The sequence below is a fragment of the Erinaceus europaeus genome, chromosome 2, assembly GCF_950295315.1.
Source record: "Erinaceus europaeus chromosome 2, mEriEur2.1, whole genome shotgun sequence".
In the NCBI taxonomy this organism is placed as follows: domain Eukaryota; kingdom Metazoa; phylum Chordata; class Mammalia; order Eulipotyphla; family Erinaceidae; genus Erinaceus; species Erinaceus europaeus.
The window spans coordinates 162850978-162875573 of record NC_080163.1 but is presented as its reverse complement, the minus strand read 5'-3'; the positions used below and the strand labels follow the sequence as shown (position 1 = coordinate 162875573).

Genomic DNA, 24596 nt, shown 5'->3' with positions numbered 1-24596 from the left:
TCAAATCTTGGTTCTGTTATGTTATTTTGGGGAGTAAATCAGATCACCTCTTGAGGTCCCAGTTGACTCATCTAAAATGGAAACGTGGTGATGCTTGTAAGTGAGCACATGGCAAGCATCAATAGTTGCCAATTTATTAGTAGTATACAGTGATATAGGACCCTCCCCAAACAGGTATATACTTCTTATCCCTCCCTGCCCTTCCCAGAAGCTTACCGTGCCTTGTCATATGGGTCTTCCATGAGGATATTACTCCGGATGCTCCCCTCGATGATCCAGGCCTGCTGAGGAACATAGGCCAGACTTCCATGCACACTCACAGAACCTTCCAGCAAATGCATCTGTAGTAGAGGGAGTTCATCCTCAGGACGAAAGAGGCTAAGAGACAGACCTGGCTCAGCGGTCCCAGTGCTCAGGGCCACAGTGACCTCCAGGACCCTGAAGAATTATCCTATGTAAATGAGACTTCAACCTGATCATGCCAAACCCACCAGTAAATCTGAGAGAATTGCCCTGAGAATATTAGAGCTAATCCAGACCAGTCCTTTCTGTAACTGAACCAAAAGTTTGTACTGCAGAAATCCATACTTGTTTTCTCTCTCATTTCCCCACTCTCAATGCCCAGCAAGAAGTGTTCCCATACTCTATGTGGTGAGATGGAAAGATATAGAACATTTTCACCCTGGACTATATATCACAGGATTATTACTAGTATTCTTAAATATAACAGTGTCATCAAGACTAGACTTTTTTTTTAAAGATGTTCTCATTTTTTGGACATCATGAAGTACTTAGGGAAAGTGCCCTGTCTATAATTTGAAATAGTTATCCAAAATACAAAGCTGCATAGAAAAAACAAATAAGTGAATGTTGTTAGTGGTTAAATCTTAAGTGGTGGATGCATACATCTTTAGTGTCTTCCTGCTTGCCTGTATGGTAAATTTTAAAACACACACAAAGAGAATACTGGAGACCAAGATAATTAAATAGAGAGGACCTGTATCTTATATAACTCATAGGTTTCAGTATACAAGTCTTTAACTTCTTTTGTTAGGTTTATTCTCAATATTGTATTGTACTTTCTGCCCTGATTCAGCTTTCTAGTCCTATTCTTAACGCTTACACCATTTTCCCAAACAATACTTTTAGTCTATCTGCATGTTACCTATCAAACTCAAGCAAAAATTACTAAAGTCATGGCTGTTTGAATCATACCTAAAATAGGCTTCCCAGTTTCTTTCCACACAATTATCTCTAGCTTGGTTTGCTCTACTTCTACCTTTGAGTTCCTGTTTATTGAATAATTTGCTTTATTCTCATACTGCCTTTCAGCCACCAAGTTGCAGATGCTACTATGATGCCATCCTAACCTTCCCAGGCAGACAACCTCAACAATGTTTCCTGGAACCACACCTCTCCACAGTCCTACTTTACTAGGAAAAGATAGAAACAGGATGGGGGATATGGATCAACCTGCCAACATCCATGTTCAATGGAGAAGCGATTATAGAAGCCAGACCTTCCATCTTCTCCACCTCATAAAAAATTCTGGTCCATACTCCCAGAGGGATAAAGAATAGGGAAGCTTCCAATGGAAGATATTGGACACAGAACTCTTATGTTGGGAACTGTGTAGAATTGTACCCCTCTTATCTTACAATCTTATTAATCATTATTAAATCACTAATAAAAAATTAAGAGTGGGGGAGAGGGTTCAGGTCCTGGAACATGATGGCAGAGGAGGACCTAGTGGAGGTTGAGTTGTTATATGGCATACTGAGAAATGTTATGCATGTACAAACTATTGTGTTTTGCTGTCAACTGTAAACCATTAATCCCACAATAAAGAAATTTTTAAAAAATTATTATTAAGAAAAAGAAATAGAGTGGTACACACAGAAATAGAAGAACATTCCTTATTCCTGGATTAGAAAAATTAACGTTATTGAAATGGACCAAAGCCATCGAAATTTCAGTGTAGTCCCTACCAAGATCCCAATGCCATTTTTTCAAGGAAATTGAACAACTTGTGCAAAGACTTGTGTGGAACTACCAAAAACCATGAATAGCCAAAGAACTTCTGAGAAAAAAGGAAAAATATGGAGATGCCACACTCACCAACTTCAGTTTACACTATAAAGCAACAGTAATCAAAGCAGCATGATACTGGAATTAAAAAGCCCAAAAATGAGCCCACACATATACAACCACTTCTAATTACAGAAATGCAAGTTGCAGCTACACTGAGATACCATCTCATACCTGAGAGAATGGCTTCCATCAACAGATCAGGAAATGATAGATGTTGGCAAGGTTGTAGAGAAAAAGGAACTCTCCTATACTGCTGGGTGGAAATGCAAACTGGTACAACCCCTTTGGAAGACTATGGAAAGTCCTTGAGCAAATAAAAATGGTATTACCTTATGATCCAGCAATACCACTCTTTGGCATTTATCCAAAGGAAACAACACTAATTTGAAGGGAAATATGCACTGCTATGTTCATAGCTGAATTATTCACAATAGCCAAAGTATTGCAGCAGCCTAAATGCCCACCAACAGATGACTTGTTAGTGTAGTTATCAAAGGGGAGGCAAAGCCTAGATAGCAGCTTGCAGACAACACTAGGAATGAGTTCTGCAAGGAGGCTGCTTTAAACATGGGAATTTCAGGTGAGGATTTGAGGGCCAGTGGTGGAGGAGGAGTGTGTATGTGGAGGGGTGTCAGGCTGGAACCAAGGAAGGGCCTTATAACCCACCCTTGGGCTGGCAAATGGAGGCCAAAAAGGACAAAGGAAGAAGGGATTGGGGGGGGGGGGGTGTGTGGATTCTGCTATTTCTCTCTGCACTTCTTCTCCTTGCCCCAAGACCAATCCCAATACCAAAAAGGTAAGGCAGCCAACTGTTCCCTATAGAGCTCCTATGGAGCTAGTTTCTTTATCAAGATTCCAGGCTCTGCAGGCCAGTTGTCAAAAGGGGGGCCATGGGGGGGGGGGAGGGAAGAGTTATTTCCCCAGGCAAAGGCTTTTTTTTTTTCCTTCTTCTTTCTGAAGGGGGCTGGAGCTCTGTCTGAGTGCCTTGGTCTTGCATGGGTTAGATTACCTGCCTTTAAGGGAAGAGAGTAGCTCCCAAATATGGGAAAGGTGTATAAATATTGTTGACTATAAATCCCATCGATTTGATGTGGTCTGGGGCCCACATTCAGCTTAGGAGCCTCCGAATCCCTGTAGATCTGAGCTCACATTCTGTGGTCATAAGTAGGAACATTCCAAGCTGCCCCAATATCAGGACCCATCTTCCTCAGGTGTAGCATAGAGTATAATGTCCATCCTCCCTTGGAGGATGGAATATTCTCTACCATTGTTGATCCAAGTTCAGGGCAAGGTCCTATGGGGGCCCACAATGGGGTCTACTGTGTTGTTTCTGATAGAGGTGACCTGTAACAATGGAGAGAGGGATTTATTCGAGGTCTAGGCCCATCATGTCTGTTTGGGAATCTCAGGACTCCCTGACTAGGGCCCCAGCTGATATGGTGTGGCCTGATAGAGACTAAAGAGTCATCATTAAAGTATGCCAGTCTCTTGCCCTTATTCAGCTTTTGCAGTCTTTGCTTTGATTAGGTTAGTTTTGGAGTGAGTGAGAGAACCATAATAGGAAGTAGGTGAGGAGGGTATCTAAGTCTAAGTAGACACTATTTCATTATGAACTTTATACTGACTCACTACAGACTATTGTGTATTTTTGCTTTCAGGTAGTTATTTTGCCCTAATTTATAGATATATGTGAACATATGCTCTATCTCATGGGACCTAGTCTATATCTCGGTTTTGGGATTTTGTTAGGAAGTGAACCTCCTAGAATGGAATTAGAGAATACTATGAAAGGAAAGATCTCACCAGAGTAATGAGGGTGAAATGTTGACATTCCATGCCTGATGTCTCTGGACACAGTCTGAAGTGAAGCATGCTCAGTTGGCACTCATTGTGTTGATTAGGTTGGGATCAGCAGATACAATATCATTTGGTATGAATTGAGAGAAGCATGTAGGAAAGTGAGCCCCACCCCAGAGGTTCCAGGACTGGGGGGAAATATAGGCTCTATAGAGGAAGTGGGAGGTTCCTGCTGTCTTAATATTTAAGAAGACAATAGATAGTTATTGCTATAATCACATTATTGGGCAATTGGTTTAACTCTGAAATATCCCTTTGTTAGGATTTGCTGTATCATACACAACCTCACCATAATTTATGTCCTTATTTCCCCTTTTCTTTCTCTTCCCACTATCTAGAATTTATAGTTGACAGTTGATTTTTGTAATTATCTATTCTTGCTTTGTCTTTCTTCTTTTTTTTTCTTTTTGTTTTATTTGTTTTTGTTTTTGGAGTAGAGATGTTGCTTAGCTAACTGGTTTGGTTGAACTGCATTAATCTTTGCTTCAGTTGCTATTGTTGTACTTTCTGAGGTTTGTGACTTCATTTGTGAAGTTTAGTGTAGCTTATACTCACACAACAACTGAAGGACCACAGGACAGAAACACACAAAACCACACTAGTAAAAAAAAAAAAAAAAAAAAAGTTAAATCTATAGCAACTAAAACAGCTACCACAATGACAGGAGGCCTAAAAAAACTCCAAATAAGCCAGAAGCAACTAAAAATGAGGAAAATATCCAAACATTAATTGATATGTTAATCACAGGAGTGTGTAAAGCTTTTGAGGAAAAGGCTATCAGAAACAGGGAAACTCATGTTAAGTGAAATAAATCAGAAACAAAAGGATGAATATGGGATGATCTCACTCTCAGGCAGAAGTTGAAAAACAAGATCAGAAGAGATAACACAAGTAGTACCTGAAATGGAGTTGGTGTATTGCACCAAAGTAAAAGACTCTGGGGTGGGTGGGGGAGTGAGTACAGATCCAAAAAGGATGACAGAGGACCTAGTGGGGATTGTATTGTTATGTGTAAAACTGGGAAATGTTATGCATGTACAAACTATTGTATTTACTGTCGAATGTAAAACATTAATCCCCCAATAAAGAAATATAAAAAAAGGAAAATAACAGATGACACCCTCAAAGAAAATACTAGCTACCTCGAGGTAATTAGAGAACTGAAAGCTGAAATAGCTGAGCTAAGAGACCAGCTAGCAGAACAAGCTATTATTGTAACTGAGAAAAGTAAAAAAAAAAAAAAAAAAAAAAGCTGAAGAAGGAAACTGAGTGAAGGGAAAGCAGATTAACAGAAGCAGAAGACAGAATTACCCAGACAGAGGATGAGCTAGCAAAAACTAAGGAGGTAAAAGAGCTAAAAAAAAAAAAAAATTTTAAAGAAGTTACCAAACATATATTCTATAACATGGTACTCTGCAATAAAAAAAAAGATGATATTCTGTTCTTTAGGACAAAATGGATGGGATTAGAGGTAAATATGCTTAGAGAAATAAGCAAAGAAATGAAAGACAACTACTGGATGGTTTCACTTCTATGTGGAATCTAAAGATTTGCTACACATGAACCTTATCAAAAGAAGAAAAAGCAAATAAACTGTGTCTAAGACTTATGAGAACTATAGTGGTTATCTTTTGGAGGTGGGAGTATAGGGATACAGACCTTTGATGGTAGGTGTGGTGTTGGAACTATGCACTGCACTCATAATCTTTTACTGTACCACTAATAACAAATAAATAAAATAAAATATAAATAATGAAATAATATGTCTAACAAAATAAATGAAGCTGATATGAGAAAGTTATATAACAATATTATGAGAAACATTTACATTATGAGAATGTCAGAAGGATAAGAGGGAAAGAGACAGATTCTTATCTGTCTATCTTATCTTATCTATTTGAAGAAATAATAGCCAAGATATTCCGCAAGCTAAAGAAGGAGATAGATAATCAGGCCCAGGAATCTCTTAAGAATTTCAGACCTAATAAATCCAGACCAAAGCACACTATACACAAAATAATTAAAATGGCAGTGATCAAAGATGGGGAATTTTAAAAGCAACAAAATAATATCAAAGAGTTACTTGCAATGAAACCCCCATCTGACTATAAGCTTATTGCACAACAGAAACTCTAAAAGTCAGAAAGAACTAGCACAATGTATTCAAAGCTTTGAATGGGAAAGACTGTCACCCAGGAATACTCTATTAAATTAGGTTACCACTTAAGTTTGAAGGAGTGAGGTGACGAAATTTCCTGACAAACAATAGTTAAAGGAATTCATTGCCATTAAACTGCCCTTGCAAGAAATGCTAAAAGGACTTATATAAAAGGAAAATACTGAGTTATCTTACTAATCTGTGGGAAATGAAACATAGCAAGAGAAAACAAGCAAGGGTTATGCAGACAAACCTTTGGACTCAGACTGCAGAACTGAAGTTGCCAAAGGGGATATGTGGGGTGAGGAGCCGCAAGGGTGGATGGAGTCCAGTGGACTTTGGTAAACAGATTTTAGTACTTTGGTTGTGGGTGTTGTGTGGCAACATATTTTAAAGGGATGTGAAATTGTACTTCTAAAACATTCATAGGCTGATAAACCAAGGTTGCCTCAAAACAAGTAAAAGATTTACAAATTAATAAAAATAAAATGGAATAAAAGTCACACATGTTCCTTAAGAAGCAATGACCCACCACTTAGCAGAGGACCTCAGAGCACCATGATCATTTCTCTTTCTTATTTTAAATATTTTATTTCTGATTTGGAACCAGGTTTTAATAAATGATAATGAAACATTAAAGTAACATCCTTTTGAACAGTGTTGGGTTAAATGAGAAGGATGAATATCAGATGGCCTCACTCCTAAGTGGAATTTGGGAGACAGGGACAGAAAAGGAAAACACAAAGTAAAACTTGGACTGGAGGTGGCATACTGTACCAAAGCAAAGGACTCTGGGAAGAGTGGAAGAGGGCATTAGTAGGGGGGTGGGGATCAGTTGTGGTCCTAAATTGGGCATGAAAATATTTTGTGAATACACATCACAAAGAGCTGGGAAGTTATACCCATGTGTAGAAAAACTGCTGTAAATCATTAACCACCACCCCCAATAAAATAGAAAATAAAGTAAAAATGAAATGAACATGTTTTTGTTGTGCCTTATAGGAAGGAAGATGACAAGCCACTGTACACATAGAAAGATAACCTTGAATTGAAGCCACCAGGAAGTGTAACTGTGCTGAAAGGCAAAGTCGTTGCACTGGATGGAGCTAAGTGTCAACCCTGGCTCCCTGTCTATACAACATTAGGCAAGCCACCTCTGGGGCCATCATTTTCTCATCTGTAAACTGGTCCTAATGACTGTCCTTTATTATGGGGTTCTTATAAGGCATAGGATTCTATGTGAAAATATTATTAAGACTATTTTTTTTCAGAATGGATTCTTCTGTCAGTTGCAAAGACATTGGAGCATGTCAGACTGCTGTACAAGGAGATAACTGCTGCTGACATGACCACATTTCAAGAAGGTAATGACTTTGGCTGGATGCATTCAAGAGAACAGACTCAGAGAGGTGCTGAATAATGGAATAGCATTTATTAGCTCTCTCAACAAAGTAGGAAGGAGGAACAATGTACAAAGTAAAAGAGGGAAGAGAAGGTAGCATAATAGTTATGCAAAGAAACATTTATGCCTGAGGCTCCAAAAGCACAAGTTCAATCCCCAGCATTACTATAAGCCAAAGTTGAGCAGTACTCTGGAAGACAGAGAAGAGGAAGAGAGGGAGAAGAGGAGGAGGAGGAGAGAGGAAGAGGAGAAGAAAGGAAGAAAAGAAAAAATGTGAAAAAACCCCGACAGGATGAGACTGGCTGAGAGGAACTGGTAAGAACCCCCACCATCAGCCACAAAAAATGATCATAAACACATAGCAGGACTGATTACTATTTTCCTACTTTAATTAATTAATTTAGAGGCAGAGAAAAATTGAAAAAGAAAAGATAGAGAGGGAGAGAGAAAGAAAGACACCTGCAGCATAGCTTCACCACTCATGATGCTTCTCATCTGTATGTGGGGACTGAGGGTTTGAACCTTAGTTCTTGCACATGGTAACTTGTACACTCAACCGAGGGCACCACCATCTGGCCTCAGGATTGGTGACTATTTTAAGGTGTTATTCATTAAGATGTCTATATCATGTAAATTCTACTGTCCCAAGCTATCTCAGAGAACATCCTCTCCCCTATCCCCTTCCTCCTTTTCCTTCTATGTATCATTCCCAGTGCTGCTGTCTCAATAACAGACACATGCCCCACTCTAGTTTGGCTTCCAAAGTGGTTTCTATTGTCATACTGAATGTTGAGACAACTGCACCTTCATCTTGACAGCCTGTCAATTACCAAGCTGAGTGGGGGAGCACAGAGAACAGGTGGTGCTGGATCTCCAGGTGATTCTCAGATGAGGAGGAAGCACATTTATAACTCATTGCCTCACAACACATGCTCAACCACTTTTAGTTTACAAACATTGTATTGACTCAGAACCCTTTGGGGGGGGGGGGAAAATGATGGTTTACAAGGGGCACTGGAACGTGACAGCATCTGGATGGCCTGTGGCTGGGTATGCACCCGTCACAAGTCACTTACCTCCCCCAGGATGGCTGACAACAGGCTGCTCTTGCCACTCCCTGTGCGGCCACAAATTCCCAACATCTTCCCCTGCAAAGTCAGGATCATAGACAGGCATTGGGATAGTATAACCCTTCCACTCACCTAAAGGGGGCTCTGCCAATTAAACACAAAATGTCAAATAAAAAAGCAAAATAACCACATACCCAAAGGCCCCTCAAAACTATCAAAACTTAAGAAGTAATCTCAACAGAAGAAATGTTCATAGGAGAAATGCAGAGGAGTTCATGGATTGGTCCCTTTGGGCAAGAAATTAAGGTCATATAGTCAGCTAGTCTACTCTATGATCTTAGGCAAGTCACTTAGCCTTCCTATCAGTTTCGTCATCTTTAAAATGGAGATAGTAGAGACAGGTTCACAGAGTCCATGTACACATTCATTCATTCATTCATTCATCCATCCATCCATCCATTCATCAAATAAATGTCTGAGTTTTATATATATATATGTATGTATAATATACATATGATATATATACATATATATATGTCAATAAGCTAACACTCAAGCTGGAGGAGACAAAGCATAAAATAAACAAATAGTGTCAGATAGTAACACATGATATAAGTAAAATGGAATTGGCATGAAAGAGAACTAGAGTTTGGAGTGGGTTGGATAGAGTATACTTTTGCAAGTAGCTGGCATTGCAGCTGATCTCTGGATGGCAAGAGGGAGTCAGATATGGGAAGTCTGAAAAAATAGCCTTACAATCTATGGAAGCAACAGGTGCAAAGTTCCTGTGAAAACAAGGTTTGCTGTCAGTTCTGTAAGACAGCTAGTATACATGGTATAAAGAATCAGGGAAAAGAATCGAAATGTAAGGGCAATGCTCATGGAAACTGAGTTCTATCCTAAGGATGGCAGCCACGTTGCTGAAGGGCTTAAGCAGGAAAGTGTCTTGAAAAGGTGGAAAGAAAGTCAGTAGAGGAATAGGGAAGTCCTGAAGGTGTCTGGGGCTAGTACCCAGTAGTGGTAGTGGGGTATGGAAGGATTGCTTCAGGGTGCAAGGGGAGAGGTGGCTGGTTCAAGGAGAGACAGGAGGGTGAGGACTGAATTGGTGGGAGGAAATTAAGTTTTGACTTCCAGGTCCTTCCCTTCTAAAAGGATGATGGCACCAACTAAGATGGGATGATTTCACCTAATAGATGTGTTTGAAATGCTTTGTAAGCATTAAAAGGATGTGTTTTCAAAGCAGAACTTGGACTGAATTTGGTGTATTGCACCAAAGTAAAGGACTCAGTTGTTGGGGGGGGTATTGTTCAGATCCTGGAACATGATGGGGGAGGAGGACCTAGGTGTTACGTGGAAAACTGAGAAATGTTATACATGTACCAACTACTGTAATTTACTGTATACTATAAGCCATTAATAGAAAATTAAAAGAAAAATAAGTGAAGAGGAGATGTTTGTTTATTTGTTTGTTTTTAAGATTTATGAGAGAGAAAGAGAGAGAGAAAGACCAGAGAAACACTCAGCTCTGACATATTACAGTCAGTTTTAGGAGTTGAATCTGGGGTCTCAGTTATGCAGGTTGTATATTCTAAGACTGAGATATCTCCCAGGCCTTAAGAGAAAAATATTAAATAGGTATTTGAGTCTAGAACTCAGTGGGGATTTCAGCATTATAAAGCATAGTACGGTGGGGTACAGAGATAACATAATGATTAAGCAAAAGTCTTCTATGTCTGAGGCTCTAGGGGTCCAGGTTCATGGCACCTTCAGAGCTGAGCAGTGCTCTAGTTAAAATTAACTAATTAAACAAATTTTTAAAAAGAAAGAATGAAATAGCACAAAGATAAAATTTAATGTCATGGATGAAGTTGGCTGCTAAAGGAGAAGGTATAGACTGATAATGAATATTAGGTACTAGTATATGTTCTTATATAGTCATATCTATTTTAGCCATATCTATAATATTGATCAATATCTATATCATCATTAATATTAACATTATCATCTGTCACAAGATATTAATAGATAACAGAGAAGAAAAGATTGTAGGCAAAATTAGGGCAGAGCAAGGAACCTCTTTGCAAAAATTCATCAGAGAAGGAATGAGATAAGTACAGCTCACAAAACAACCAAATTGAAACATATGAGACAGTGCTTGACACATACTAGAAATTTAACAAATTTTGTTTCCTTCTCTCTTTCCTGTCCAGGCCCTGGAACTCAGCACATATGCTATGCCCTACATACAAAACACACTATTTTGTGTCTTTTTGCTATAAAGTGATTTGCAGTGATCAACTGATTCACACTGAAAGACTTTTTAGTGGGAGATTTGGAAAGTGCAGTTTTCAGTCAATGAAATGGTAGGATATGAGATCACATTCCAAGCTTGAGGCTCTAAGTGTATAATATCTGGCCAGGCTATACAGTTTGGACCAGTCTACCTTTGATACCACCAGATTTATCTTGTGTAACTTTGAACTCAGACAGTTCTCTCTGGCATCAGTCTGAGCCCCGTTCACCCCAGGAGTATGTCCATTCCTCTCTGGCTCTCCTGCTCCATTGGCAGTTCCAGGGCAGATCTTTTTCCATGACAAGGTGGCTTCCTCCAAAGCTAGCACTTTGTTGGGGTCTTTCAACTCCTGAACATATAAAACAGGACTCTGCTGGAGGAAAAATTTCTGTGCAAACAAAAAGAGAGGGAAGGCAGAGGACATGAGTTTTTTAGACCAATAGAAATATATGCTATTTTACTGGCCTACCCTTGAGTTGGGTTTATAAACTTTGCTTTTTAATCGTTTTAAATTTTATTTATTTTTATTGCCACCAAAGGATAAGCTTTGAAAGAGATCTAGTGGTCTGGGATGTAGTCCACTGGATAATGTGTCTATTGAATTTGATTTATTATAATATTTGAGTCAAGGCATGCAGTTATCACTGAGAATCACTTGGGCTCATCTATCCCATTTAATTAGCCGGGAACTTGCTTGATTAGTTGTTTTTAGTAACAGGATGAATATCCATGAGTCTATTACTGAAGTAAAGAGTCATAATTCTACTTACAATGAGATCCCTTTCACATCTCATTCCCCTATTTGGTGTGGCTGAGAACCTCCATGCCCTCCCATACATCCCCCTCAGGTAGCTGCTGTCTCAAATTTTAACTAACAGTTATTTCCACTAATGAAGTATACATATCATAAATATTATAATACTATTAAGTAAAATTTGAGAAGTGCCCTGGCTTAATGTGTCAGTATGGCAATCACACATTTGGAAAGGAGTTTTTTTTTTAATTTTTCATTTATAAAAAGGAAACATTGACTAAACCTTAGGATAAGAAGGGTACAACTCCACACAACTCCCACCACCAGAACTCTGTATCCCATCCCCTTCCCTGATAGCTTTCCTGTTCTTTAACCCTCTGGGCTTATGGACCCAAGGTCATTGTGGGATGCAGAAGGTTGAAGGTCTGGCTTCTGTAACTGTTTCCCTGCTGAACATGGGCATTGACAGGTGTATCCATACTCCCAGCCTGTCTCTCTCGGAAAGGAATTTTTAGTGTGTGTGTGTGTGTGTGTGTGTGTGTGTGTGTGTGTGTGTGTGTGTGTGTGTGTGTGTTTAGCCTTCCCCTCTCTATTAACTATTTAACAGTGTAAGGACATGGAAGAACAAATTCAGAAGGATATATGCCCTCTATGTTTCTATCTGCTTTATTCACAATAGCCAAAAAAATATGTAAACAGTTTAAATGGTCAATGACTAGGTCAAGAAGTATCTACACAATATAACAATGAAAAAAAAAGATGAAGCTATATCACTTGGAACAAATTGGATGATTGTAGGTGATTATGCTAAGTGAAATAAGTAAAGAAGTAAAAGACAACTGCCAGATGGATAGGAATGTTGACAAGCTGGTTTATAAGGGACAAAGACAGGGTATTCTCACTCCTAAAAGCTTTATTAAATTTTCAGTCTTTGATTCCATCTGTGCCATTTAGTGCTTCTTATTTCTTTTTTTTCTAACCAGTAGCACCACAGGAAATGTAGTTTAGAGGCCCTGGCATAGAGTTCATGGAGTTGGCCAATTCCTCTTTACCCAGCCTGGACTCTGCCTTGGTCAGAGTTCACATGCAAGAGGAACACCATGGGGATTGGAGGCAAAAATAGATTAAAGCAAATGGTAGTTAGTTAGTACTCTGACTACTCACCTTGAACCTCTCCATTGCAGACCTGGAATTGGTAAGGCCTTTAACAGAAAAGGGTACTAGGAACACAATTAGTCTCATAGAGTTGTAGATGGCCATCGTGGTAAAGACCTGGATGAGGAGGAGAAGTGGTGGTGAGGGATTGGACCCCTGTCCCACCCCTTCTCATTGATGAAACTCCCACTCCCAAGCCTCAAGCCACAGAACCAGATCCTGTGCCTTGTAATATATACATCCTTCATATGGCAGGAATCAAGTGGTATTTGGGGGAGACTGGAAAAGTGCATATGTCTTAAAGTTTCTACATCTGAAGGTCTCATTGTAGCTTAGCTACCAGGTGATTCTGTGACTTTGAGCAGATCACTTCCTCACCCCATTACCACCCACCACCTCCATAAGCTCAGTTTCTCCACTGACATAGTAACAGAAATCTTGATGTTAGGAGACATTGAGAAAATACATGTTAAGTGGGCCAGGTGATGGCACACCAGTTTGAGTGTACACATTACAGTGCATAAGGACTCAGGTTCAAGCTCCCAGCCCCCACCTGCTTGGAAAGAGCTTCACAAGTGGTAAAGCAGGGCTGTAGGTGTCTCTCTGTCTCTTTCCCTCTCTGTCTTCCCCTTCCTCTCAATTTCTAGCTATCTCTATACAATAAATAAATAGAGATAATAAAAAAAAATTAGGTCTTTAAGAATGACCTACATTAAGCAACAACCTATGTACAGGGGCCTGGGTTCAAGCACACATTCTCCACTTGCAAGGGGAAAGCTTCACAATGAATGGAAGAATAGTGCTGTGGGTGTTCCTTTCTCTCTCCCTCCCTGCCTACTTTCATATCTCTGTATGTCTGTCTGTCTGTCTGTCTGTCTATCTATCTATATTTCTATCTCCCTACCTCTCTATCTCTATCAAAAGAATAAGGAGGTGGGGCAGGAACAGGAGCAGTAGGAAAAGGAGAATAAAAGAATGACAGGAGCAGTGGATTTGTTGTATAGTCACAAACCCCAGTAATAACCTCAGTGGCAACAAAGTGTTGGAAAGGATGTGGAAAAAAACAAATTGTTAAACTGTTGGTGGGAATACAAACTGATACAGTCTCTTTGGAAAAGGGTATGACCAGGCCTTAAACAAACATAACCAGAAATGCTTTATTACCCACTAATACCACTCTTGGGCATTTCAAGACTAATTCAGAAATATAAATACTAATTTGAAGGGACATATATATGCTATGTTCATAGCTGCATTGTTTACAATAGCCAAAATGTCTAAGAAGCCTAACTGCCCACAAACAGATGAATGGCTAAAGAAGTTGTGGGATATATATGCCATAGGATACTATTCTGCAACTATAAAAGATGATGTTGTATACTTCGGGATAAAATGGATGAAACTGGGGATGATTATGCTTACCAAAAAAGAAGAGAAAAACAACTACTGGATGGTTGCACTCATATATGAAATCTAGAGAACTGAAAAACATGAATGTGCAAATACATATATATTTTTTTAAAAAAAGAAAATACACATTAAAAGAGCTTGTAATATTGTTGTGGTAAAGATGATATTTATTAGGGCCATCAGGAGGCTCACATAGTAGAGCAAACACATCACAATGGGATAGCACCTGGGTTTAAGCTCAGGTGCTATATAGGAGCATCTGCGGGGGCGGGCAGTGCTACAAGTATCTCTTCTTCCTGTCTTTTTCTCTCTGTCTCTCACCCTTAATCTAGAGGCAAGAAAAAAAAAGGTCATTAAGAGTGGTGGAGTCATATAGGCACAAGCCCTAGTGGGAAGGGGGGGAGGTGACATTTTTTCTCCCTTGCCTTAGCAGCTCTTTTCTATTTTAATATTCATAATCTCCCTATGCTTAAGTCTAATCCATGTTTTGCTCTACCAGATGACAGCAAACCACATTCAGGTCTCAAAGTCTCAGAATGATACCTCCTGGAGGTACCTTGGAGACATTCTCATATAAATCCCATCTCTACCCCTAACTTCTTCTTATATACTCTTAAGACAAACTACAGAGAAGAAATACTCTGACTTAACCTGAGTAGTGCATATACAGTGAGACCCCAAAATCCCAATGTAAGGTTTCTTTAGACAAGCCCCTGCTTTCACTGACCTAACTCATGGGACTATCTCTGATGCATGTCTGGGCCAAACACAGGTGACCACTGTCTAGAGCATACATGAGCCTGTGGTTGCAGACTATGAAATGCTACAAAGAGAGAGAGACAAAGAGATAGACAGGCACTCTTCAGGCACAGACCCCTAGCCTTCAGAATTGGATTTGAATTCCTCCAAGAGAAGTACCCTGTCTGATTCTCTTCAAAAACGTGAATTTTTTTTCTTTTTTATTAAAGGTTAGAGAGAGAGAGAAAGAGACAGAGAGAGAGAGAGAGAGAGAGTCACCAAGATTCCTGTAGCACTGTTTCACTGCTCTGAAGCTTCCCAGCTACAGGTGGAGACTGAGGGCTTAAACCTGGATCCTCACACATTAGCATGTGTGCTCTACCTGGGCACCACTTGTGCCCCCCCCCTTAACTGTTCAACTTTGGCTTATGATGGTGTGGAAACTGAACTTGAAACCTCAGAGGCTCAGTCATGGGAGTATTTTGCATAATCACTGTACTAATCTCCCCAGCCCAAGAACTGGGTTTCCTAACCTTACAAGGAAGCTGTCTTTTCTCAGGGCCAGGGAAGGACCACAAAGAGTCAGATAGACCTTTTCTGATTTAAAGTATACTTTCAGGATCCCATTTAGGTACCTGAAAAACTTCTCAAGCTAGAATTCTAATGCTCAAGGTACATATTTATTGCACTAAGAATTTAATTTTTTGTTAATATATTTATCAATATGTTTATTGGATAGAAAAAGAGAAACGGGGATAGAAAAGGTGAGAGACATATGTAGCACTGCTTTACTGGTCATGAAGCTTCTTCTTCCCTTGCAGGTGAGGACTAGGGGCTTGAATTCAGGTCCTTGCACACAGGCTCAGTCGGTTGTGCCATCACATGGCCCCACATTAGGGATCTTAATGACACATTCTACCTCCTGCATCCCCAGATTACAAAGTCTCTCTTCCTCTGACAGTTGCTATACAAGGATGTCTGTTTCTCAGAGAGGTTGAGATAAAAGAAAGTTTGAGGACGTACCACTGTGGAGACAGCATAATATTTGTACAAAAGACTTTCATGCCTGAGACTATGGTTCAATCCCCAGCGCCATCATTAGCCAGAACTGATCAGTGCTCTGCTATCTCTCTCTAAGTCTTTATCTCTCCTCTTCATATCTTTTTGTCATTAAAATAAATAAATATTTTTAAAAAATAGAAGAAGAAGATGAAGAAGAAAGTCTGAGTACCCTAATAGCCTAGAAATTCAAAAATCAAATTACAGTATTGATTTGCAAACCTTTCATACCTTTGAAGGAAATGAGCTGGAAAGAAGCCCAGGAGAAAACTACCATCATTGTTAGGAGAAAAAAAAAAACACTTCCAAAAGGCTTACAATTATGGGTGTGAGTTTCCATTGTAAGAATGTGTGGATGAGGAACATCAGTGTGGTGGCCACTGTGGGGGTGATGAACAAGGTAAGAGTGGTCAGGCTTTGGACAAATCCACACTTCTCCAACAGCTTCCTTTCCTCCCTTCTAAGGTCTGGAAGGCAAAAAAGAATGCATTGAAATTTACAAACTTTTCCCTTAGATTTTTCCTTAGATTGAGGCAGAGGCAGAGGCAGAAAGAGAGAGAGAGAGAGAGAGAGAACGAACAACACTAAAGTTTCCTTCAAAGCACTGGAGCCTGGGCTAAAACCTGGGTTGTGCATATGACAAACTAGCATACTATTCCACCTGCCCAAGAAATGCACTGAAACTGGTGCCACAAAGTGGCACATCTGGTTGAGCACACACATTACCATGTGCAAGAACCTGGGTTCAAGCCCCTAGATTCACTCACAAAAGGAAAAGCTTCAGAAATATTGAAGCAGAACTTCAGGTGTCTCTCTCTTTCTATTTCTCCTTCTCTCTAAATTTCTCTTCTATCAGATTAAAAAATAAATAAATAATAGAAATGCACTGAAATTAGCCACAAACACAGTCTTCTAAGAGCACAGAACTTCTAATCACAAAAAGCAGGCTAGAAACTGCCCACAAGGTGAGAAGCATGGTCCACTATGATTCTGAACATAAAACCAGGTATTCCATACCTTTAATTATGGTGGCAAATGGCTTCTCCCACATGTACATTTTAATCAGCTTCACATGAGTAAGCACTTCACTGGTCACACGGATGCGCTGGTCGCTGACCTCAGATGTACGTTTCTGTATGTTTATAGCTATTCTGGTCAGGAGTACCTAGTCAGGAAGCAGCACAGTTTCTTTAGACAAGGACAAGAGAATTCAGCTCTGAAAGGACTCTGAACTAGAAGTGCTTCCAAAGGCAAACTCCAGATGCAGACTGAGTACCTGGATCTCATCCTATGCATGCTCTTTGAGCCCACTCTGGTCCTAAGGTCCAGGTTGGAGCAAATGTTTTCCAGTGGAAGCTTCTCCAGGATACCATACATAGGGAAACCTGCCTTGCTAGTCCTGGGGGGTCTTTCTTTCTTGAATCTCAAGCTAAAAATAGAAATGACTGCTCTGCCATTGAAGCAAGTTAACAATTGCAGTCACCTTTTGTTCAGAATAGCAGTACTGAGGGAGGCAAACATTTGCTACCAATAATTCAAACATACAGGATCCAAGAATCACTGACTGTCTTGCAAAAAGTATACTTCGCTTGAATCTTTTGATAGCAAATTTACTTCCCTTCCCTTGTTTATACTGTTTGTTTTTAGTCAAATGTCAAATGTCAAATGTCATCCAGATTTTTCCTATACCTGATGTCATCTGCACAAGCACATTCTAGTAATGAAATCATTCACAAAAGGGATGATTTAGTGAGGGAGTCCCTTGGAGAAGGTATGAGGTGGTGGCCCAGGAGATATCTCAGTGAATAAAGTGTTGGATTATCAAGTATGAGGTCCCAAGTTGGACACTCAGCAGCATATGTACCAGAATGATGTCTGGTATATCTCTCCTCCCTTCTCTCTAATTAATAAGAAAATAAAATATAAATAAATAAGGAGGCATTAGGTAGACCTCTCATAGCCATCCACCTCTGATTTATTAGGCCAGTGTTATAGGCCAAGAAAAGTTTGAGGCCAGAGTTGAAGCTATATCTTAACCACCATGAATGAAATGAACAGCCAACAGTAGTCAACATTCCAACTCAGAGGTACTGCAGCCTCTAGAGCCCTGAGTTCTGGGGAATGTCCAGCTTCAAAAGGGTGACACAGGGGTTACCTCCATTGGTATAATCAGGAGATAGCATAAAGTGGTAATGAATGCAGTAGGTCCAAGAATCCAGTAGGAAGTGATGCTAGAGGCAATCAGTGTGGAACTGGCCAGCAAGAACAGGGGGCCATAGTACACTCCTTCAAACAGGTAGTTTATATCACTGGTGAAGAAGCTGATGACCTGTAAGACAGCAAGCCCAAGGCACAAGATCACCTGTCAGGTACCCAGAGGAGTGAAATGTGTTGTCACGACTGAACTCACCATGCTTTCCCCTGGCAGAAGGCTTGAGAGCAGGGAAGTAGAGCAAGACACAGCAGATTCACAACTCATATTTTGCTATTCTATTGCTACTAATACTATTAATTTCCAGTTGCTTATAGTGTTCTATTCTACATCTATTCTATTCTGTCCATTCTTCTACTACTACTACTCATAATAACTAAAATTTTTGGTTTAGTTTTGGTGGTGGTATTGGTCACATAAAAAATGCCTAAATTGGGGTGAGGGTATAGCATAATGGTTATGCAAAGAGAATTTCATGCCTGAGGCTCTCAAATCCCAGATTCAGTCCCCCACACCACCATAAGCCAGAGCTGAGCAGTGCTCTGGTAAAAAAAAAAAAAAAAAAACTAAATTATCAATTTTTAACTTTCTTTAGATTACTTTAATTATAGGACATTAAATTTTCTACTCTATTTATTTATTTATTTATTTATTTTGCCAGAGCACTGCTCAGCTCTGGTTTATAATGATGATGGGGACTGAACCTTAGACTTTGGAGCCTCAAGCATGAAAGTCTCTTTGTATAACCATTATGCTATCTACCCCCACCCACAACTGAATTTTTAAAGCAGGCAAGAGCTGAGTCTTTCCTTTTCCCCCTTCTTTTTTACTGTGAATTCTTCCACCTAGTTACTTCCCTATATATACTGTTCAGTTCAGTGTTAAATTAAAACTGATATTCAAAATCAAGAAATCTTAATCTGAAACCCCTAAGAAATAACTTATTCATAACCTTAACCAGACCTCCTTTCAGTGTCCAGGATGATGCTCCTTTTTTAAAATTTATTTATTATTAGTGATTTAATATTGACTTACAAAACTGTAAGATAATATGGGGCATAATTCTATATGGTCCCCACAACCAGCGTTCTATGTCCCTATGCCTCCACTAGAAACTGCAGTAGTTCTCCCAAGTTAACCAATAACTACAGATTCTATAACTATCTATTTATGTCCACATATGTATATTTTTCACATTTCTTAATGGTTCTACCTTCACTTCCTTTCTAAGTCACCCATATACCTATTACCACTTCTGGGTGTCTTTTTTTTTTCCCTTTTCTCCCTTAGATAAGAGAAATAGGCTAAGTCTTTAAAAATGTTTAAAGCAGGATAGGCAGAGAGCATAGTGGTTATGCAAAAAGATTTTCCTGCCTGAGCCTCCAAAGTCTCAGATTTAATCTTTCCATCTTTCATCTTGTATCTCTCTCACTCATTAAAATGAAACAAATATATTTTAGGGAAAAAGCTAAATCGATTTTTTAAAATGTCTGAAACACATTCCGTGGTAACATAGAAACTTTGGTGGCAGGAATGGCAAGGTGTGTGTGTGTGTGTGTGTGTGTGTGTGTGTGTGTGTGTGTGTGTGTGTGTGTGTTATGCTCCTAAAATCTTATAATACTGTAATTTAATACTCAATAAATTAGAAATAGAAGAAAATAATAAAGTTAATCTATAGTTATTAAAGTATTTAGAACAGCAAAACAAGTGTATTCAAGGAGCATAATTTGGTACTTTACAGAGCAGCTGCAGAATATCTATTAAAATTAATTATTGTCTGCTAGCAAAATAGTTCACTTAGTACCTTACTTTGCCATGTGTGTGATCAAGGTTCAAGTCTAGTCCCTAGTGGTGAAAAGTGTAAAAGCAAAGGAAACTTGGTGCCATGGTGTCTTTCTCTCACTCTATCTCTCTGTCTTGCTCCATCTTAAAAAAAAAAAAAAAAAAGCCAATTTGGACTAAGGGTATGGATTGACCTGCCAACATCCATGTCCAGTGGAGAAGTAATTACAAAAGGCAGAACTCCCACCTTCTGCACCCCAAAAAGAACTCTGATCCATACGCTCAGATGGGTAGATGATAGGGGCTCTGAATCCCAATTTCACCAGGACCCAAAGCATTTGTCACGAGGAATCTTGTTTTTGTACCATCATGAAAGGGAAAGAAAATCTAGAAAACACCAGAGGAAATCAGATACTGTTTTCACTTATCAGAGAAGGGGAAAAAAAAAAGAAAGGGCACTGGGAAGTAGTAATGGGTGTAGGTGTCACTTAGGAAGGAAGTAAAGCAGCAATGTAAAAAAAAAAAAAAAAAAAGGCAGACAGATAATTTGGGACTTCAGAGCCTCAGAAAAGGAGGGTCTCTTTATATAACCATACACTATCTACCCCTACCTTGGGTGTTTGGTTTTTGTAATCAATTTTTTAAAATTATAGAACCAACTCTAGAAATATTTATGTGAGCACCTACCTCCATTTCCAGTTCTAAATAGATCATCTTATTGATTCTATGAAATTCTTGAGAAATTGGATCTTATATGCAACAAGTAGTCAGAGAAAAAGTGTATAGAAAAGCATATAGGGAAGCAGGTAAGCATCAGAGGTGAAGGTCTTGTAAGTGAGACGGATATATGCATTGGATTATGGGGCCAGGTCCTGCAGTTTACCAATCATCTGGCTTTGAATAAGTTTCCTGCCCTTTTCTTACCTCCATTTCCTTCCTTGTGACAACAAGAACAGAAACTTCCCCATAAGAGAGACTGAAGTAAGTAAAGGACTTACAATACTGTCTGGTTTAGAGAAAGTTAACATCCACAGTGATGACTTTCCTAATATATTGAGTTGCTGCAAAAGTAATGACACATTTTTGCATAGAAAGATATGTCACAATGACAGCCCAATATACAAGGAGATCTCCCAGTGCCATGGATCTTTTAAGAGCAAGAGGACAGGACAGATCTCATGTTCAATGCCTAGTAGAAATGAATAAAAAATTACACAGTATAACACTCTGGCTCACTACCTTTTTGTACAAGTTTTATATGTACTAACTCATTTAATCATGTGAGAACAATTTTATGAAGTTTTTTCTGATATTATTATTTTACAGATTCAGAGGAACTAAACAAGTTGTGTAAAGTCGCAGAATTAATTAAATGTGTGAGAATGATAATCACAATAACAAAAGCAGTCAATTTCCCATGTTAAAACCAAAGTTTAGAAAATACTCTCACATGACAGCATTGGTTAATTGAGAATATATTTTTGGACATGTGTTTGATAACATTCAGAAGCTAGGTCTCTTGAGAGAGAAGTGTCTCCAAAGAGGGCTCATATTAGAGGGGTGGGCAGAATTGTGGTTGGTAAGGAGTGGAGCTAGAAGATGATTCCAAAGATACTATCATGAAGGAGTGGACATCTGAACTGAGCCTGGAAGGATGAATGGAATTTTGAAAAGTAGAGTCCTGGTATGATATGAGCAAAGCCTCCAGGAGGAAGTCAGGAAGTATACCCACATGCAGCCCCACTCACCTCTCCTGTGGTGATGTGTGCTAAAGACTTAAATTGCATTAGTTTTTCAAAGGCAAAGGAGGAGACAGCTGCCCGAAACCGAATGCCTGTGCGCTGGTTGATGATCCAAGTTGAACATAGACTCAGAGACTTCAGACACTCGATGAAAAAGAGAGCTAAGCAGAGTCCCACTCCATAGGCAACACTTCCCAATTGCTCTTCAGAATAGTCCAGGATCTTTGGTAAAACCAGCATCTGAAAGGAAAACAGGTGTTTAGATCATTCAGACCTCCCAACCCTCCTTTCAAGAAATGCATGTCAAACATGAGCTGTGTGCAAGAGGTCTTTGGGTCAATGTCAAAGGCTTGTTTAACTGTCAAGTTAACTCAAGCTCATTCTTCCATTACAGAGATCTTAGTTCAGTGGTAGAACATTTAGGAGCCTGACTGACCCAGTCTAAATTCCAGCTCCTCTACCTCACAGCTGGTCCCAATAAGAAACAGAAAAAACACAAGAGGTAACTGAACAATTAGTAAAGTGATTATTTACATGAATATAGGCAAAATTTAGGCAATCTAGCAAGGGGTATATGTACAACAGGTAGCAGCAAAAATGCCTTACCCCACCAAGCCCAAAGGAGGATAGGGAGGTGACTAGAACACAAAAGGAGAAAGTTCTAACAGAAATGGCCCCTAACAAGTCTCTTGTTGCTAACTTCCAGTGACAGGGAAGGATGCAATGAGGGAAATTAATATCCTGATCTCTTTTTTGTCTTCCCTCCAGTCCCTAAGTAGTGTCTCCTATGGGTCAAACTCAACCAGAAGCAAGGGCCAAGGAGGACTCCATTAATGTAACTGATGCAGGTGGAGCACTAGATGCATACAAAGTATAGACAAAGGTAGAGAGTAAATCTAGAGGGACAAATGAAGTCTGTCCAAGGCACTCTAACCTAAATTACTTTTTTTTATTTTTCTCCTGGATTTGCACTTATTCTCCTCTTAGCTGGTAAGGGCACTGCCCCCCCCCCCCCAGTGTTCTTCTGAAAAGATTCTCACTTACCCAGCCATTAAAGTGCCCTACTCTTCACAGGTCAACCAGTGAGCAGGAGACCTCAGCTAGGGCAGTCAGACTCATTCCCTATAATCAGAATTTTGAGCTGAGCAACTAGAGAGTGAGAAACAATAAATGCCCATTCACTCTAAGCAAAACACTTTGGGGAGACTATTACTCCCTGCTGCCCACATTCTCAGAGTTGCTCAACTAGTTCTCAAAGCAGCAACCTGTACTGAGGCAGGTCATATTCTAACAGCTTTATGTATTTAACTTATTTATTTAACTTATTTAAATAATAACATTTCTTACCCTGTGAGGTAAGAAAAATCTCCCTCTTGCACATCAGAATTTCCATGAGGTTACCCCTGAGGGTGTCATGAGGTCCCCTAAGACACAGAGAATGTAAATAATGTACCTCAAATACTGACCAATTAAGTGCCAGGGACACTTGTAACCCACAAGTAACTAGAAAAAGCACAGTCTTATCTGTTATTAACTCTACTATACTGTTCCCACAAGATCTTCATTTTTCTTTCTTTTCTTTTTTTTAAGATCTTCATTTTTCTTTCTTTTCTCTTTTTTTTAAGATCTTCATTTTTCTTGTTAGCAGCTAAGAGATGCATATTTCCCCATTCCTTACATGGCCTTAATCAATATCTCTCTCCCTCTCTCTCTCTCTCTCAATGCTGGTCAGCTCTGGCTTATGGGGATATGGGGTATTAAACCTGGGACATTAGGGCCTCAAAGCAAGAGAGTCTTTTTGCAGAACCATTATGCTATCTATCCACCACCCTTGAACATGATAATCTCAAAAGGCAAATTTCCACAAACTTCATTAATCCACTACTTACTGGCCCTAGTACACTTGCCACAGAGAAGCAGCAGCCCATAAACACACCAAAAAGAACTCTGGTTCTCTGGAACCTCAGCATCACTCGAAGCATTGAAGCTTTTTCAGTCCCATGCTTTGAAACTTCTTCTTCCCAAAGTTGGCAGAGCCTTGAAAAGAGGAAAATTGAATCAAGTGAAATCTCCTTGCACCTATTACCCAAAAGTCCTGTCTCTAGCTAGCTTGAAAGTTTGGTACAAAAAAGACCTCTTATAAACAAGAACATCACTATAATACTTGCAATATATCAGAGCAAACCAAAAAAATTTTTTTTAAAAAATGGCACTACAATACATTAAATCCATAATATCAATAAATGCCAATGGCTTAAACTCACCCATCAAAAGGCACAGAGTGGGGGGATGGATCAGAAAACATAACCCAACCATATGCTGCTTGCAAGAATCCCACCTGTCACAACACGATAAACACAGACTTAAAGTGAAAGGATGGAAAATTATCATACAGGCTAAAGGACCACAAAAAAGGGCAGGAACAGCCATTTTCATCTCAGACACAATAGATTTTAAATTAAATAAAGTAATAAAAGATAGGCAAGGACATCACATAATGATTAGAGGATCAATCAGCCAAGAAGACTTAACAATTATTAACACCTATGCACCCAATGAGGGACCATCTAAATATGTCAAGCACTTACTGAAAGAATTTCAAAAATACACCAATAGTAATACAATAATAGTGGGAGACCTCAATACCCCACTCTCACACTTAGACAGATCAACAAAGCAGAGAACCAGCAAAGATAAAAGAGAATTGAATGAAGAGATTGACAGACTAGACCTCTTGGACATTTTCAGAGTCCTTTACCCCAAAAAACTGGAATACACCTTCTTTTCAAATCCACATAACACATACTCAAGGATAGACCACATTTTAGGCAACAAAGACAGCATCAATAAATTTAAGAACATCGAAATTATCC

The 24596-nt window shown here is 39.3% G+C and overlaps 1 protein-coding gene across 3 annotated transcripts in view; it reads right to left on the bottom strand.

Annotated features, from left to right (window-relative positions):
• The window catches only part of ABCC11 (ATP binding cassette subfamily C member 11), a 134634-nt gene that overhangs the window by 81258 nt on the left and 28780 nt on the right, over positions 1–24596 (bottom strand). For all 3 annotated transcript variants that reach the window (XM_060185604.1, XM_060185602.1, XM_060185603.1), the window contains exons 5-13: positions 23613–23760; positions 21730–21963; positions 18143–18316; positions 17005–17152; positions 16306–16454; positions 12790–12897; positions 11023–11259; positions 8585–8656; positions 217–341 (exon numbers count right to left, since the gene is read on the bottom strand). In XM_060185604.1, the coding sequence (XP_060041587.1) occupies positions 217–341; positions 8585–8656; positions 11023–11259; positions 12790–12897; positions 16306–16454; positions 17005–17152; positions 18143–18316; positions 21730–21963; positions 23613–23760 (1395 nt within the window). The remainder of the gene's footprint in view (positions 1–216; positions 342–8584; positions 8657–11022; positions 11260–12789; positions 12898–16305; positions 16455–17004; positions 17153–18142; positions 18317–21729; positions 21964–23612; positions 23761–24596) is intronic.